This window comes from Hippocampus guttulatus, chromosome 1 (assembly GCF_054856545.1).
Source record: "Hippocampus guttulatus isolate MCC_2025c chromosome 1, RoL_Hgut_1.0, whole genome shotgun sequence".
Taxonomy (NCBI): domain Eukaryota; kingdom Metazoa; phylum Chordata; class Actinopteri; order Syngnathiformes; family Syngnathidae; genus Hippocampus; species Hippocampus guttulatus.
The window spans coordinates 12,928,180-12,943,515 of record NC_141261.1 but is presented as its reverse complement, the minus strand read 5'-3'; the positions used below and the strand labels follow the sequence as shown (position 1 = coordinate 12,943,515).

Here is a 15,336-nt window from a genome sequence, read left to right as displayed (position 1 = left end):
GTATGGACTTGCCATAATGGGATATATAGATAAATATATTTTCAGAATTGTTTCATCACTGTACAGGCAGGTAACTATCAGATTGACTTCACAAAAAAAAAAAAAACAACAACCCAAAAAACAACAACAAACATGTAACACTGCTTCAAAACAGCCACTTCAAATCCACCGTTTCAATACCTGCAGGGAAATATTTTATTCTAGTAAGTCTTAGGACCTGCCTGATTATCTGTGACTTGATATTTTTCACAGTTCACCAAGTCCGCCTAACCGTGATGAGGTTTTTTGGCTCCGGGGCTTTTATGACCTCATTTGAACTTTTCTTCCAAATGATAGCAAAACCACACAGTGGAAAATTGTCCCCGGCTCGTTTTGAAGAGCTGCCATGAAGGCAAAAACAAGACTGGGAAAAACACCAGCATCCCGATGCATCTCCAAACTAAAGCGAAGCCACTTCAGTTGAGGTTACCATCCGAGACTCGAAAAGAGTTTCTCCTGTAATTTGGTGGATAATAGAGAGGAAAACGATACCATGATGTGAGGATGTTGTGAATGTCATTAGACATGGTCTCCTGGTCCTGTGTGTGACGTCATTTCCTTTAAAGTGTTCAAAACAGTGGATTCGTCCTCTTTAAGTTTATAACATTGTAAAAGTGTTAGTGTACACAGGTTATGTTTAGCAAGTGAATGAAAACACTGTACCAAGAATAGTGTATGAGTCATGTTAGATGCGTGTCATCATGTGTGCAGTGTATTTTTTTGGGGGGGGGGGGGGGGGTGCTGTCCGACATTCATCAACTCCTGTGAATTGATTTTTGCAACATTGATCTGGGACTGTTTTCTTGGACTGGTCTCTGGTCTTAAGTAATAGTGCCTTCACTTGCATATTTCATACCTGTCAACTTTTCGGAGCGCCAACCTGTATAAACTACCCCAAAAATCCTTATAAAGAGCAAAAAATCCATATAACATACCAAAGCATTTTATATGTCAAAATAACGGCAGAGAAAAAACCCACGAAATTTTCAATGATATTTATTGTAGATCTCCATAATACAATGTCTGGTTAATGTCTAATCATCATTCTACTTAGTGGCATTACTGTGTTCAGAGTTGTATTACGGAAATGAAAGCATTCAAGTAGACGAGCACCATTCTGGGCAAAAGCGAACGGAACTACCTGTTAGGGGGGGGGGGGGGGAAACAAAAAACTGAAATTTTCAGAATCCGTATGATTTGTGCGATACGGCCATATATGTGAGATTCACCACAAAATCCGTATGAACTATGGCTAAACCGTATGAGTTGACAGGTATGATATTTGTTCTTTTTTCCCCCCTTGTTTAGCTATATCCATCAATGTGTGACTTTTGTCTTTTTCTTTAAAAGTAAAGCGAATCAATAAAAGTTGCTTTAAAGCAATAAAAATGAGGCCCTTTGGTAGGTGAGAGTGTTTGGTTTATGAGAGTTTTCACTGCATTTATTTTGAGGAAATGGGGGTTGTAAGTTCACAAGAGGCCCTGGAAAGGTCCTGAGAAAGAAGAAAAAGGGCAAATAACTGACATGGGTTTCTTTTCTTTTCAGAGCAATGATGAAAACTCTGTTTGCAATGTAATAATGAAGTACACTGCTGGTCGCCAGAGCAGGATAAGCTGAACAGGCAATAAATGATTTCTGAGATGCATCAGAGCCATTTCTTTTCGAGGAGATTTTCACAAAAGGCAGCCAGCCTAACATTTAGAGCCGCACAATATAACGTTTGAGCATCATCATTGCGATGTACGCTCGCAATCGATAGGTCTGGTAAAGGCCATCCTGTATGTCTCCTTCAGAGACTGTATTGCTTTTTAGTATAGTTTGTTTTCAGAGTGGCTGTGTGCAGATTGACAGATAGTGTAGAAAAGGTGGCACATAAACACACACACACACACACACACACACACACGCACACACACACACACACACACACACGCACACACACACACACGCACACACACACACACACACACACACACACACACACACACACACACACGCACACACCGGTGCTAATGTTGGACATTGGGTGTTTTTGAAATATCCGGAACAATCAGCGTTACCATATCGAGTCGGAATTGAATGATTCCCGTAACAAAATATGGGCAAACCACAACATGTGCCAGTTCTGTATTTGCCGTTTAAACCCCAAGCACCCTATTACAGACTGAAGTTGACTCACAGTTTGTTTCCTTTGAGAGCAGCATGGTGCAAGAGGTTGAATCCTCTGTGGTTCTGCTGAGTGAAGTCAATGTTGGGCACCGCAACAAGAATCTCGATGATATTGCGGAAATCTTTAGCAATGGCATCGTGCAGAGGAGTGTCGCCATAGGAATCCTGAGGGAGGAGGGGGGGTTAATAAGAGTAAACCATTTTTGCCAATGAAGCTAAATGTATAATGTTAGCAGGACTATTTAATCTATAAAACAACAACAGACAATCATGACAAGTTAGAAATGTAATGTAATGGCCATTTAGTATACTGTGTAGCTATAACAATGCCATTATGATTGTGGATTGTGTGGACACATCCGCTTGATACCATTGTGAATCAATAGTGAATATAAATTGCTGCAAACCTAAAATTCTATAAATTCTTCCTTGGCCCGTGCTCCAGCCTTTGAAAATGTTTGGTAGAATCTGAATATTATTTACTGTTTTACTCTCCCCGTAAAAAAAAGCATTTTGCTTGAAGCCGTACAAATAACATTTAAATTAGGGTTTAAAATCAAATTTGGAATTCTAGGAGCTGTCGGAAAGTGCAAACGCAAGACTGCAATGACACATTTTTAGTTGATTGGCCACGCAAGTCAAGCAGAAGAAGATGATGTGAGTGAGCTCTGAGGCAGCTTCAGAAGAGACACTCAATTACTTTAATGGGGTTTAAGTGAAGGGTCAGAGTCCAACACCAAAATATTGGTGAAATTTGGCGAGTGCTTTAAAACACCCTAATGATATGAACTCAGCTCCAGTGGGCTATGACAACAACTCGGTGAAATGGATAGCACATACAACTGCATTCTCCTCATTTGTTTCCAAAAGTAACAAAACCGTGTGCAGAATAAATGACGACTGAATTCTCACGGCATGAAGGAAAGCCCTCTCACCTGGAGATTAACATCGGCCGAATGTTCAGTGAGCACGCGCACGACATCTGTGAAGCCCTTGTTGACAGCAATGTGGAGCGCCGTACACATGGAGTTGTTCAAGAGGTTCGCGTTTGCTCCCTTACTCAAAAGTAGCCGTGCAATCTCTGCCTGGTTACTAGAAAGGATACGAACAAAGACATGGAATCAGTACAGTACTTAGGATGGATCCAATTCAGATTCGTGTGGAAAAATGGTCCTTTTTTTTTTTTTTTTTTTTTTTTTGTACGTGTGGCAGCGACCGACTTTACAAAGCTGTGTTTAACGATTGCGTTAATCCCCGATGAGACTTTGAGATGCAGCCCATGTGAGCACGTGTTAGTCCGAGGTAGAGGAGATAGCGGGCCGATTCGGCACCTCAAAGTCTCTTCTGAGTGGATTACCCCTTCGTCAAATTTGACAATCATTGCATTCTGACTGTTTGCAAAGCAACAAAGATAGCCACGTCCCGCCTCCTCACCCGAAGGCCGTGTAGTGTAATGCGGTGTCTCCGTCTTCATCCTTGACTTCAACGGCACTGTTGGCCTGGAGCAGGGCCTTCACAACCTCCATGTGGCCTTGGTGCGCAGCGACCTGCAGTGCAGTTTTGCCCTGGTTCTTGATGTCCACCTGCCAGGAGCGTAAGCGCAGTTGACGATTCATTGCGGGTGGACTGAGCTCGAGCAGGCACGAATTAACTCTGTCTGGGAATAATCTTGAGTATGACTGTCAACCACGTTGCTCATACACGTGGCGTGTAATCCCAATAGGTGGATCATAGTTGTCATCGACAGATTCAAATACGTATAGGATCATCATACACGCTTATACAGCAAGTGCTTTGGGATACAAACATCAGATCAATGTTGTTTGGCTTACTTAAAAACAAAATATTGTCTTTAGAGATTCTTTACAGCATAATGTCCTATTAAAACCTCTGGTTGAATTGAATTGTACAAATTACTCTGAACAGTGAAGAATTATGTGCAAATATTGAATTACAAAACATGTATTATAAATATGTCACAATATACAAATAGTGTTTACAGTACATATGCGTAAGTGTATATGTCAGGGTTCTAAATTAAGCCTTTTTGGGTGGCGGCCCTTTCGCGTTTGAGTTGTTTTGGGGGGTTTTGTCATTCATGGATTTAAGTATCTAACCACTTTGATAATTATTAATTTATTGTGATCTAATTTGTATCCTAGTCCTGATTATTTATATTTTAGTGGGAGAAACTCATATTGACAGACCACGCGTCAAATTTTAGTATTTCACTGCATACTTCCTGTGGGCTCATCACCACCACCAACAGAGCGATTGCCCTCACATGTGAGTCATGCCCCGCCCTCCATCTGCATCATCAGGGCGACGTGGGTCAAGGCATTACTGGGTGTGGGTGGTATTGAAGGCATTCCACTTTGGCAGCAGGTCTTTGCATGTCTCTCACACAGTCGTGAATTTTCTCTCCAATATAGACAGAGCGGCTTCATGTTTTTGCTGATTCTTATTTATTAATCTGCCTTTTCCAGAGACTACATTAGGACGTATAGACAAAATGGCTTCACTGTTAGATTATTAGAATATATATAAGTATTCATGAGTACATGGCCCCATTGTCCAAAAAAAAATCTATCAAGATTTGCCTGCAGGAATAAAGGGTCACCCAGCATAGATCTTCCCCTGACATGATGCAAAAAGTAAAAGTGCAGCACTCACCTTATCAGGATACTTTTGCAACAACTCTCTGACTTTATTGGCACTGCCGTGTGCTGCCTCAATGACGAGCCGACTGGGATTGTCCTGCTCTGTGGACTGAGACAGCAGTTTCTCCAACACAGAAATGACTGTACCTGAGCAGTGGCAGAGGGAGAAGGAGAAGGGGAAAGGAAGGGATGGGATGGGATGGGAAGAGAGCGAGAAAACAATTTGATCTTTTTTCCAAGTCCACTACTGGCAATATGATAAGCAATGGTGTTCGAAAGCCATTCGGTGGCCTGAAATAACACCACAAAGAAAAAGGATGCTTTAGAATTGTCGAGTTGACAAACTTCAGGAATGAGTCAAAATGCCCCAGCCATGCAAAGTGACGCACACACATACAGATACGACGCTGCAAACGCACAGTGGGGAGAAGAAAAAATAATCATATGTAATATCAACATGCAGGATCATGACCATGCAAAGGAGGAAAGTTATTTCGAGTAAGAAACCCCAAGAAGACAAATAAGAAGGAGACAGAAGGAATGCTGCAAATACATGAATGCGTCCATTCACAGTAGCCACCGAGCACTCGGGAGGACAACATGGGAAGATGTATGCGCAAACGTCGAGCGTTTGAGATCGGCCCCTTGATCCTGACAGAGGCCATACTTCCAGATTCGTTGGGGTTCTCGGCCGTCATGAGGTTGGCGTCCATCTCCAGGGGCTGGGCCGAAAGACACGCCGGGTTGAACGTCCAAGTCTGGCCTCCAAACGCCACACGGAGGTCACCATCCGCGTATACTTTCAGTACCTTACCGACCTGGCCGACCACCTGGCGGAAACATCCTAAGTTAGACGGATAAGCAAGGCTTGATAGACACTGATCTCATATCTTGCCACTGTGCTCTCACAGTCTTTTAGAGAATATCAAGACATTCCGGGTCATTTGACTAGTGTAATAATGAATGCTGGTGTACGTGGTGGTGCAGGAGGAGCGTACGGGAGCCATGCTGTCTGTCCATTCGCCGTGGCCGGCCTGCAGCCTCTTGACACTATCTATGTCCTCCAATACTCGCACGAGTTCCCCAACCCCGAACGTGTTCACCTAGGAGGATTAAAAACAAACAAACAAACAAACATTTGGAAGAATCAGTTTTCAGACAATAGAATACAAAGCGCTTGAAAACTGTTTGGATTAAAGTAGGAATGTTCCGCAAAGATGAAACTGTAAGCGAGTACCTTGGTAAGGGCCCCCGGATGAAAAGTCCAGCGGATGTTGTTGCTGTACTGGACTCTGACATCGCCCCGGTCAGTGATTCTATGAACTGTCCCGATCCGGCAAATGTACTGCAAACACACAGAAGCTGTTTGGTCCTGGGTCTCTCTCTACATTGCTATGACCTAAATGTTCCCTTTGGTAGCAAGGACCTCAAGCGCTAACACTGTTGTTTTCTATCACGACGACAAACAGCAAAGTCCATCTGAGCCACCGGCACCATAGTATGCTAGCATTTTTTTTTCTTACTCATTCAATTCCAAAGACAAGATTTATATGTCTTTTCAGATTCCACACATTCAATCCCAGGTACTTATTTATATTTTTTGTTTCTTTGTTTCTTTCTTTTTTTTTTAACCCACAAGAATTAAGGTTAAAAAAAAAGGGTCTGAAATCAAAGTGATATGGGAGAATCCCTCTCTTAATATCTTTGACTCCTATATCAAAGTCAGTGCCGTACTTAGCAGAATAATGCCGCGTGGAGGAGTTCATTCAAGGTGTCGTGTAGCACAACGCGGCCACGTTCTTCTTAAAACAAGCAATCGAGCTGGGAGTAAATCAACCTCAACTGGGTGCCACCATAGTGATTTACATTTTTGCCTTAATTGCCAAAGGCCACAATTAACCAACAATAAACCCAAATGATCTTCAGAATTCTCACTCAATTCGTCGACTATTATGCTCAGGCTTATTTCAAATGCAAAAGCATGATACAAGTTAAACTACCGGTATTCCAGCCGTGACCGTCAGTGTTATCGTACTTGATATCGCAATGTATGATAGTAATAAAGTAAACCTGCTCTCTTCCTTTGATTTTTACTCCGAACCCCGCTGGTTGCCGTTTCTTAGAAAATCTCTTTCGGCTCCTTTTTTTGATATGAGATGCTGCTGTAGTAACTACACCAGTGGTTCTTAACCGGGGTTCGATCAAACCCTAGGGGTTCGGTGAATCAGTCTCGGGGGTTCGACAGAGCCTCTGCCGAGGAGGTTAAGACACACCCGACTCAACGTGTCAGTTATGACACGCCCGCTTGGCCATCACTGGCTGGTTCATTTTGCGCACAATTACAAAACGTGTACTTTATACTTATAATAATTATTATTTTGTTTACTTTTTTCCAGTATTTTTATGTCTTGAATTTGTTTTAAAAAAACAACAACTTATTTTTCACTAATGAAGGGTTCGGTAAATGTGCATATGAACTGGTTGGTTTCGGTACCTCTAACAAGGTTAAGAACCACTGAACTACACTATGCAATGCAATGCAATACAATGAGTGTGTGATGAACAAAATTCTTCATTAAAATAATCAATATGCATTGATCATGCCCATCGGTAGAATGTGTTAATGACGATATAATAGATCCAAGTCTTCTGGATTGAAAAATAAAACACTCCAGTTGGATGACTATTGATAGAGGACAGTATGAAAATACCTCTGCCATTTTGGGATTCCAACCCCCGTGGCCCTCCTGCATCTGCCGCAGAATGTCCACCTCCAAGAGACATTTGACTTTGTCACCCTGCTGGAAAGAGTGGCCATCAGCACTCTCCTGGCGCTGCAGCTCCGCATGCTCTCCTGGATGGACAACCAAGTCGAGATGATTTTTTTTTCCCCCTCCCAATCACAAAACTACTGATGAGCTGAAGTTACTTTACATAATGTGCGATTAGTAGAAGAATCTGTCTTACCAAGTACTGGCAAGTGGTCTTTGTAGTAGAAACCCCCTTGGCCGTCAGACACATATTTGAGGTCCACTTTGCCTTTATGCCCCATTCGATAGACATTGGTGGTGCCATTAGTCCAGGTCACGCTAGCCACGCTGCGACCAGACTCCGTATCCCAGCCGCGAATGTCCACTACCTTCCCAACCTTACCCTCCCCGCCTACACACACGTAAACAAATTGGCAAGAGATAATCAGAGTGTTGGTAAACAGGAGATCAAGAGAGAGGTCTTTGAAGACGGAGAGACGTCACGGTGTTACACGAGGCGTAAAGAAAGGGAAGAAATGTCAACAACAGATTACAGCAGACGTAATCATGCCGGTGAAAATAGGAGGTGAGGTCATGACGGTCTAAGGCCGACACAAATGTGTGACGAAAATAGTTCAATTTCTCAGTGCAGTGTGGAAGTGACAAAGCACGAGTGCTTATTTCCTTGGTGCCCAAACACACCAGATAATCCAGTGACCTGAAAGGCTACATGGTGGGCTGGAGGTTATTGAGCATGCTCCTGTACGCACATACCACATAGAGCATCGAGACCAGATGAGTGCCTTCGCATAACCCCCAGGTTTTGATCTCAAAGCCACTAAAAGGACATTTTGACTCATTCGCACCAGCCCAGAAATGGGGAGCATAGCTATGTTCAGGGACAACGGAACCAGGAATAAACACAGTGTATACATTTCATATTTGCCTCAAAGTACAGTGAAACTCCTCTACAACGAAATCATGTTTGCAGCAAGAAATTTTTCACGACAGGGGGTTTTTCACTGTAGCAAATTTGATATCAGATGTAAACACACACACACATATGTGTACTCTATTTTTATTCCAATAGTGCATAAGTATGAGCATACACTTATTTGACACTTCATATAGTCAGTGTAGAAAGAAAAAAAAGCGGAAGAAATTGCGAAATTTACGATCAGCATTCACTTTCACTTACATCAATTTCTTGGATAATGTCTTATTTTTCTTCCTCCGTCTTTCATTTTGATCACTTTTACCCTCTCTTCGAGCATCAGAGCTCTTCTTGTCTTAGCTGACATCCAAAAGTCAGTTTTGTAGCCATTTTAGCAATGCAACGTTCTTGCTGCGTCTGAAGCGAACAATAACAAATACTTCCTGGACTACTGTGCATGTGGAAACCAGTGTGGTGGTTGCTGTTGCTGTTGCCGTTTCCGAATGAAGCAGTTGAGGTCGTTGTTGGATTAGACTTCGTTGTAGTGAATCTTGTCGCAAGGCAAGAGAAGAGAAAAATATTTCGTATAACGCAACAGGGTTTTTTTTCGTTGTATGGGGGGCAGGAAAGTGGGAATGGCGTTAATGCATGAAGATTTTTTCACACTAGGGGGTATTTTCGCCCATGTAGTTTTCATTGTAGAGGAGTTTCACTGCAGCATTCATTTTTGATTGCGAAACCGCAACGAGAGAGCATTTCACTAAACATAATTTTTAAGATCTACCATGTGAACATTTGGGTGAAGAGGCTCTTTGGGTTATTAAAAAGCTGTAGTGAAGAATAGGGACAACAAAATGGAAATGGAAATGGAAAGGCAAAACTGGCACATGCAGACATGTTAACATGATGTGAGGTTAGGCTAGAAGAGCTTTGGATGAATAAAAACATTTTGAAAAGGCACGGATCCCCAGGCAAGCCGCTGTGGCACGGCAGTCCAATCAGCAATTCAAGTTCAGGGGGCAAGAGCGACGACCCCGTCACAACCCACTCACCGTCTTGGTTGCCCCAGTCCCAGTCAGGTCCACGAACCACCTTAACCCCCTGGAAGATTCCTTTGAGGATGAACCGTGGGAGGTTCTGCCTCGGTGCCAAGCTTACTCTGTGACAGGAACATGGAGAGACAGCTTAGGAAACTCTTTGAAAGCATAGCACTTTGTCCTAAAACAAAGACAGTGCTAACAAAACACAATGTCATCTCTTAGAAACACGCCGCAAGCCAAATAAGTGGAGCTCCTCTATAATGAATTGATTCATACAGAGGATATTTATGCATTACATAAAGTGTGATATGTAACAGGACAAAAAGGGATCTAAGTAAAGTTGTGACCGCCTGAACCGAATAGAGTCGGAAAGTACAGAATAATCCCGTCTTCTCAATCTTTATGAAGAACAGTTCAGTATATTAACAGTTGTGCAGAAAGTGAACATGTCTAGTTGACTAATGACGTGCGATATTTTTGGAGCAGAACAACTTTCCGCTGAAAAGTCACGAAATGTCGGGGTGCCCCTGTGCCCCCCCGCAATGCAATTTTCTTCACTTCACAGGCTTTGAAAAAGACATGACTGGGTGACAGGTTATCTTTTCCTTCCACTTTGTGCCACTTCAGAATTACATTATGCCGAAAGCTGTAATGAGCTTGAGCTATGGTAGCCCAAAGATTATAAAAATAATAATAATGGCCACACGAATAACACACCAAAAAAAGGTGGCAGACCGCACCAACGTTAAACTTTGACGTCAAGGGACTGCAAAATATCCTCCTGCCCCGTCAGCCGTGAGTTTGACACATCTGTCTTGAGGTAAAGCCATTTGCATGAATTAGTTTTGACAAAATATGAACTCAAGATACCGCCTCTAAAATGACACTCGCAGCCAAAGATTTTATGATATAAAAAACAGGCTCCTGCGAGCAGCACAAACTACACCCTCTACTCTAAATCTAAATGCAGAGAGACTGAAGACAGTTATAAGCAAACATACCTTATGGTAAAGATTTGATCAGATCTTGGTGCAAAGGAACTGCCTATTCCCATACTTTCTTGAAAAGATCAAACGCCAATGCTCATTTCAGCCGGATAACATCGCAGAACGGTTCATATTGAAAAAACAAACAAACGAGTCCAGTGAATGCCGTCAATAAATGTCAGTGAAGGCCATAAATCTCACTCGAAGGCTTTATCTAGCTTCGCATTAAAACGTCAAGCTTGAATTTAATTCACTCTCTGGACAGACCTCTCCAGTTTCCGACAATCTCCAGCTGAAGGAGGCGGCAAACGGCGCGAGCTCGGACAGAGCCGTGCTGGGGAATAGTGTGCTTTTGAAGATAGATGCTTGGAGGCTAATCCTTGAAAGCAGAGCTTTAAGAGAGCAAGCAAGGCAAAGCAAAGCATTGGTGCTGCCTTAAACGCTTAAGTGGAGCCAAGTTCCGCACCAGGCATCCCAACGTCACGTGTCTTTGTTGAATCCCATTGAGCTCCTTCACCGTGACCCAGGTCACGCCAACATTCACAACTGTTATGCTTTTGCACTTTGCAATAGCTAGCGGCTATGAGTGCTTTTCCACTTTTCTTGTACCTGGTCAGGCAGAACCCAGAGCATGCTGAGCTGATGTCACCGAGACAAACTACCGCTCACTGGTTGAGGAAAATTCATCATTCCTGAATAATTTGAGGATACATGGCAAGGAATGACACAAAACAAAAAAAAAATTAAAGATGAATGAACTTTACACAAGCCGGTCGGACGTGTGAAATGTAGTTGGTGCACCAGAGAGAGGGCTATGTTAAATAGCACTGGTCAACCACAAATTTTAGTCAGAGATGGCTTCATGTGTCCCTTTATGTATGTTTGACATTGTTTAAAATTAGGTTTATTCCTAGTACATTGGGTTTTAGAGACATTTTAATTTTTAAGTGTGGCATGTTTTTCTTAGTAAAGAGCAAACGACTTTATTTTTCTGTTTCGTTCATCTTACGGGGCCGTTATGGCTGCTACTCATCATGGCACGCATGTTTCAGTGCATGCGTGTGCGGTAACGGGGGGTCGATCGCGGGAGGTTGGTTGATCAAAAAGTAGATCTTCGGTCAAAAAAGGTTGGGCAACTCTGCTGTACATCATATATGATTTATCTTACTTAGGCACAGAGGGGCAAAATAATAGCACATTGGCTTAACTTATTCAGTACCAGCCAAGTCTGAAAAGACGTTTAAAAACGTCTTTGGGAGTGAATGAGTTAATAAAGTGCTATTATAATGCTCGCGTTGCCAATGACCTGATGACACGACAAGAAGAAAGCAAAGAGATTGGCAGTCTTTGGCATTCTCCAAACAGACATTCCGAGAAAGACAACAGCTCTATTAAGGGATCAAGATTTCTAATCCAGAAAGACCAAATGTCACCTTTCTGACCAGACGGGATCACAGCAGTAGAGCTACAACTACTGGCCCCAGTTGAGAAGTCAGCCAAGGTTTACCTTCGGGAAGCGAGCAGAGGAGCACGCAAGCGTCAAGGCGGCTGGTGGGTTGCAAAACACAAAGTGACTGACAAATGTCAGTCCTGCAGTATTATGTTGAATATCAGAACGTAGCGGTTCAATAGAAAATCACAAAAATAAACTTTTGCGGGGGACGGCGGCGACTTAATTCCCTCAAAACTTCATTCATTATTACTGGCATATTGTAGCTATATATTTAGTCGGTAAGGGATTTTTGTACAGTGGACCCATAGAACGGCTACAACCTTTACATGCTGACAGCTGGATGTGTTTTGAACATGACAATGGGTGGAGCACAGAAGAGACCAGGTGAAGCGGTGCGGCTTATATGCAAGAGCAGGATTAAGCAGCGACATGCCCAGATAAATTCCCAGATGCTGCGTGTGGGTTGTTTGGATGCAAGAGCCGATTAGCTAACTGCATAGCGACCATCTCATATGGCACACACATATGCTCTCTCGAGCACCGTCAGCAGGTGTAAGCACGCACACGCACATACCATGAGGGACACTGACTACAATTAAAAAATAATAATAATAACAATAATTTACTCAACAACCTTCTAGCATTCACATTTTAGAGACATTCCGAACCAAAACATGTGATTAATAATTCATAATAATTCATCTTGCCTGAGAGTCTAACTCGTAGGGAGTTGACAATAACAGCAATAATGTGATATCATGAGATTAGAATTGCCACAATATCGTTGTCAGTTTGCCACAAAATTAAAAGAACGTCATCTGTTTAAGAGCCAGGTGATTTTCAATTTGTACAATTCCAGCACCCTGTCGTGGTTTGTTTATGAGCATAGTTTAATTTGAATTAGGCGTATTTTGGCCACCTCCGATGAGGACCCACGCGAATCGCCAGATGAGGGCGAATGTAACATGTCTGAGCCCCTCCACAAATTGACTTGACTGACAATCTGTGTGTGCAGTAGCAACTAAGTGCCTCAATAACTAAGTGTTATACAGTACCATAAATCTTGCTAATTATCATATCGCGAGGTTCTAATGGAGATAATATTGTCTCGAGGCGTTGTTGCTAACAATTCCATTCCATCACAGAAGCGTGAAATGAACTTCAAATGGAACGACTTGACCCAGAGAATAGCAGTGGAGTTAAAAGGAAGTACAACAAGGCGCGCCACTGAAACAGGCTTGAAAGGGCTATTCCAAGAAGAAAACACTGGGTCCCATGACTGAGCCATTAAGGCAGGCTCCAGGCTCAAATTCAGTCTGAAAAACTAAAAAAAATCTTTAAAAAAGTTGAAATGAAAACCTTGCACATCACACAGTACAGAACTTTATCTCTTCCAATCGTCTGATGAGAACAAAAAGAGGTTTTCACGTGATCCCCTGGCAGAATTACAACAAAATCAGAAGCAGAGCAACAAGTGTTGCATCTCAGACAAAATCCTAGACAAAAGTTAAGAATCGTCCCCTTAAACCAACAGCAATAGTTCATTTGAGAAATGCATGCTGTTGAAACATCTTGATTATTATTATTATTATTGTTGTTGTTGTTGCTAGGCTTGAAAAAAAAATGCCAAATCTGCAAAACAATATGTAATTTCTTCACATTGTGAAAGCACACGCCTGTATTGACTTAGCAGGGAGGATAAAGTAACACTCCACAAATACAAAAGGGCACTGCCGAGCGAAAAAACATTCATATTGACTTCTGAGAAAAATCTATCTCTGTTCCACCAAACTCCAAGTGATGTCAAACTATTATATAACAAGTGGTAGGCAAGAACTAGATTTCTGTCATCACGGTATTTGACAGGAGAGGGAAAAAAATGTGTTGTGCAAGAGAAAGCCTACAGGTACATTGCTTAAATTTATCTGACCACAAGTCAAAAAAAGGCAAGATACCATCCAAGCATCATCAACTGCATTAATTCAGACTTGTTCCATTTCACTGATCTCTATGCCATTTTGCTGTTTTTTTAAGTACTTCATTTAGATTTTCAATTTAGATAACCGTTGTAGGGGCGGATGAGCTCAGAGAGGTAAGGTGGCGCGAGGTCATTTAGAGATTGGAAAACAAATAAGACACTTTGTACAAGCTGACAGGCATCAGGGAAAAAGGGACCTAGAGCTGCTGGACTATACTAAAAACTAATATACTGTATAGGACAGGAAAATATGTAGGTCATACATATATCACCTCATTTAAATAAGCACAGGACATCCAGCTGACATTCAGGCAGCGCCGTCAGCAGATTGGAGCGTTGCGGTGAAGTGATGCAGAAGAGCGCATTCTACAACTTAGGCCAGTAAATTTAGATACGCAGGACGTTTGGAATCAGCTCACTAATCGTTTATGGGGAGGCAGCGGCTCTCGTTGGTTTGCCTGAGCTAAATCGAAAACGCAAAAACATCGGCACTCGGCTAACATTCCAGTAGTCTTGCGATAATGATGACATTAAATGTCCCACTGAACATCATAATTGGAATTTATAATCCTTTCAGGGACAACGATTGCTGCAGTGGAGAGCTAATCATGTTATCAGGTTACAGGGTGCATGAAAGGGTTAATATCCGGGTATACACGACACTTTGGAAATATAAATCAAAAAATATACCGGTATATGGTCTGTGCAATGCAAAAGACCTTGAAAATATGTTGAATGCACAAGTTGTGTGACCTGAATGTATAAACAGTTGTCACCGCGTTTAGCGCTGTGTTGGAGGTAAACAGCTGCCTGAGTATCCACGCCGTGCAGTGACTGCACACAATGACACAATAATAAAGATATGAAATTAATTCCCCTGTTTAGGCTGAAATACAAGTAATGTTGGCGTTACGTCGCCGGAAGCTATCAGTCATTGGTTTCCTTTTGAAAGAAATCTTTTCAGGTGGCCCGGTGGTCCAGTGGCCCGTCGACCTCACAATGCAGAGGTCGTGGGTTCGATCCTGGCTCCGGCCTTCCTGTGTGGGGTTTGCATGTTCTCCCCGGGCCTGTGTGGGTTTTCCACGGGTACTCCGGTTTCCTCCCACATTCCATGGCAGGCTGATTGAACACTCAAAATTGTCCCTAGGTGTGAGTGTGAGCGCGGATGGTTGTTCGTCTCTGTGTGCCCTGCCCGGTTCAGGGTGTCCCCTGCCTACTGCCCGAAGACAGCTGGGATAGGCTTCATAACCCCCCCCCCCCCGACCCTTGTGAGGATAAAGCGGATCGGAAAATGGATGGATGGATGAAATCTATTCGTTTCAAATGT

At 42.6% G+C, this 15,336-nt stretch overlaps 1 protein-coding gene across 3 annotated transcripts in view; it reads right to left on the bottom strand.

Moving 5' to 3' along the window:
• Window positions 1-15,336, bottom strand: part of mib2 (MIB E3 ubiquitin protein ligase 2) — a 38,303-nt gene that overhangs the window by 7,542 nt on the left and 15,425 nt on the right. For 2 of the 3 annotated variants that reach the window (XM_086110470.1, XM_086110463.1), the window contains exons 4-13: window positions 9,605-9,711; window positions 7,836-8,030; window positions 7,580-7,722; window positions 6,106-6,213; window positions 5,867-5,971; window positions 5,536-5,698; window positions 4,882-5,015; window positions 3,643-3,791; window positions 3,144-3,300; window positions 2,219-2,373 (exon numbers count right to left, since the gene is read on the bottom strand). In XM_086110470.1, coding sequence (XP_085966596.1) covers window positions 2,219-2,373; window positions 3,144-3,300; window positions 3,643-3,791; window positions 4,882-5,015; window positions 5,536-5,698; window positions 5,867-5,971; window positions 6,106-6,213; window positions 7,580-7,722; window positions 7,836-8,030; window positions 9,605-9,711 — 1,416 coding nt within the window. Of the gene's footprint in view, window positions 1-2,218; window positions 2,374-3,143; window positions 3,301-3,642; window positions 3,792-4,881; window positions 5,016-5,535; window positions 5,699-5,866; window positions 5,972-6,105; window positions 6,214-7,579; window positions 7,723-7,835; window positions 8,031-9,604; window positions 9,712-10,593; window positions 15,212-15,336 lie in introns of those variants that run through there. The other variant, XM_086110480.1, reaches the window with a different exon arrangement.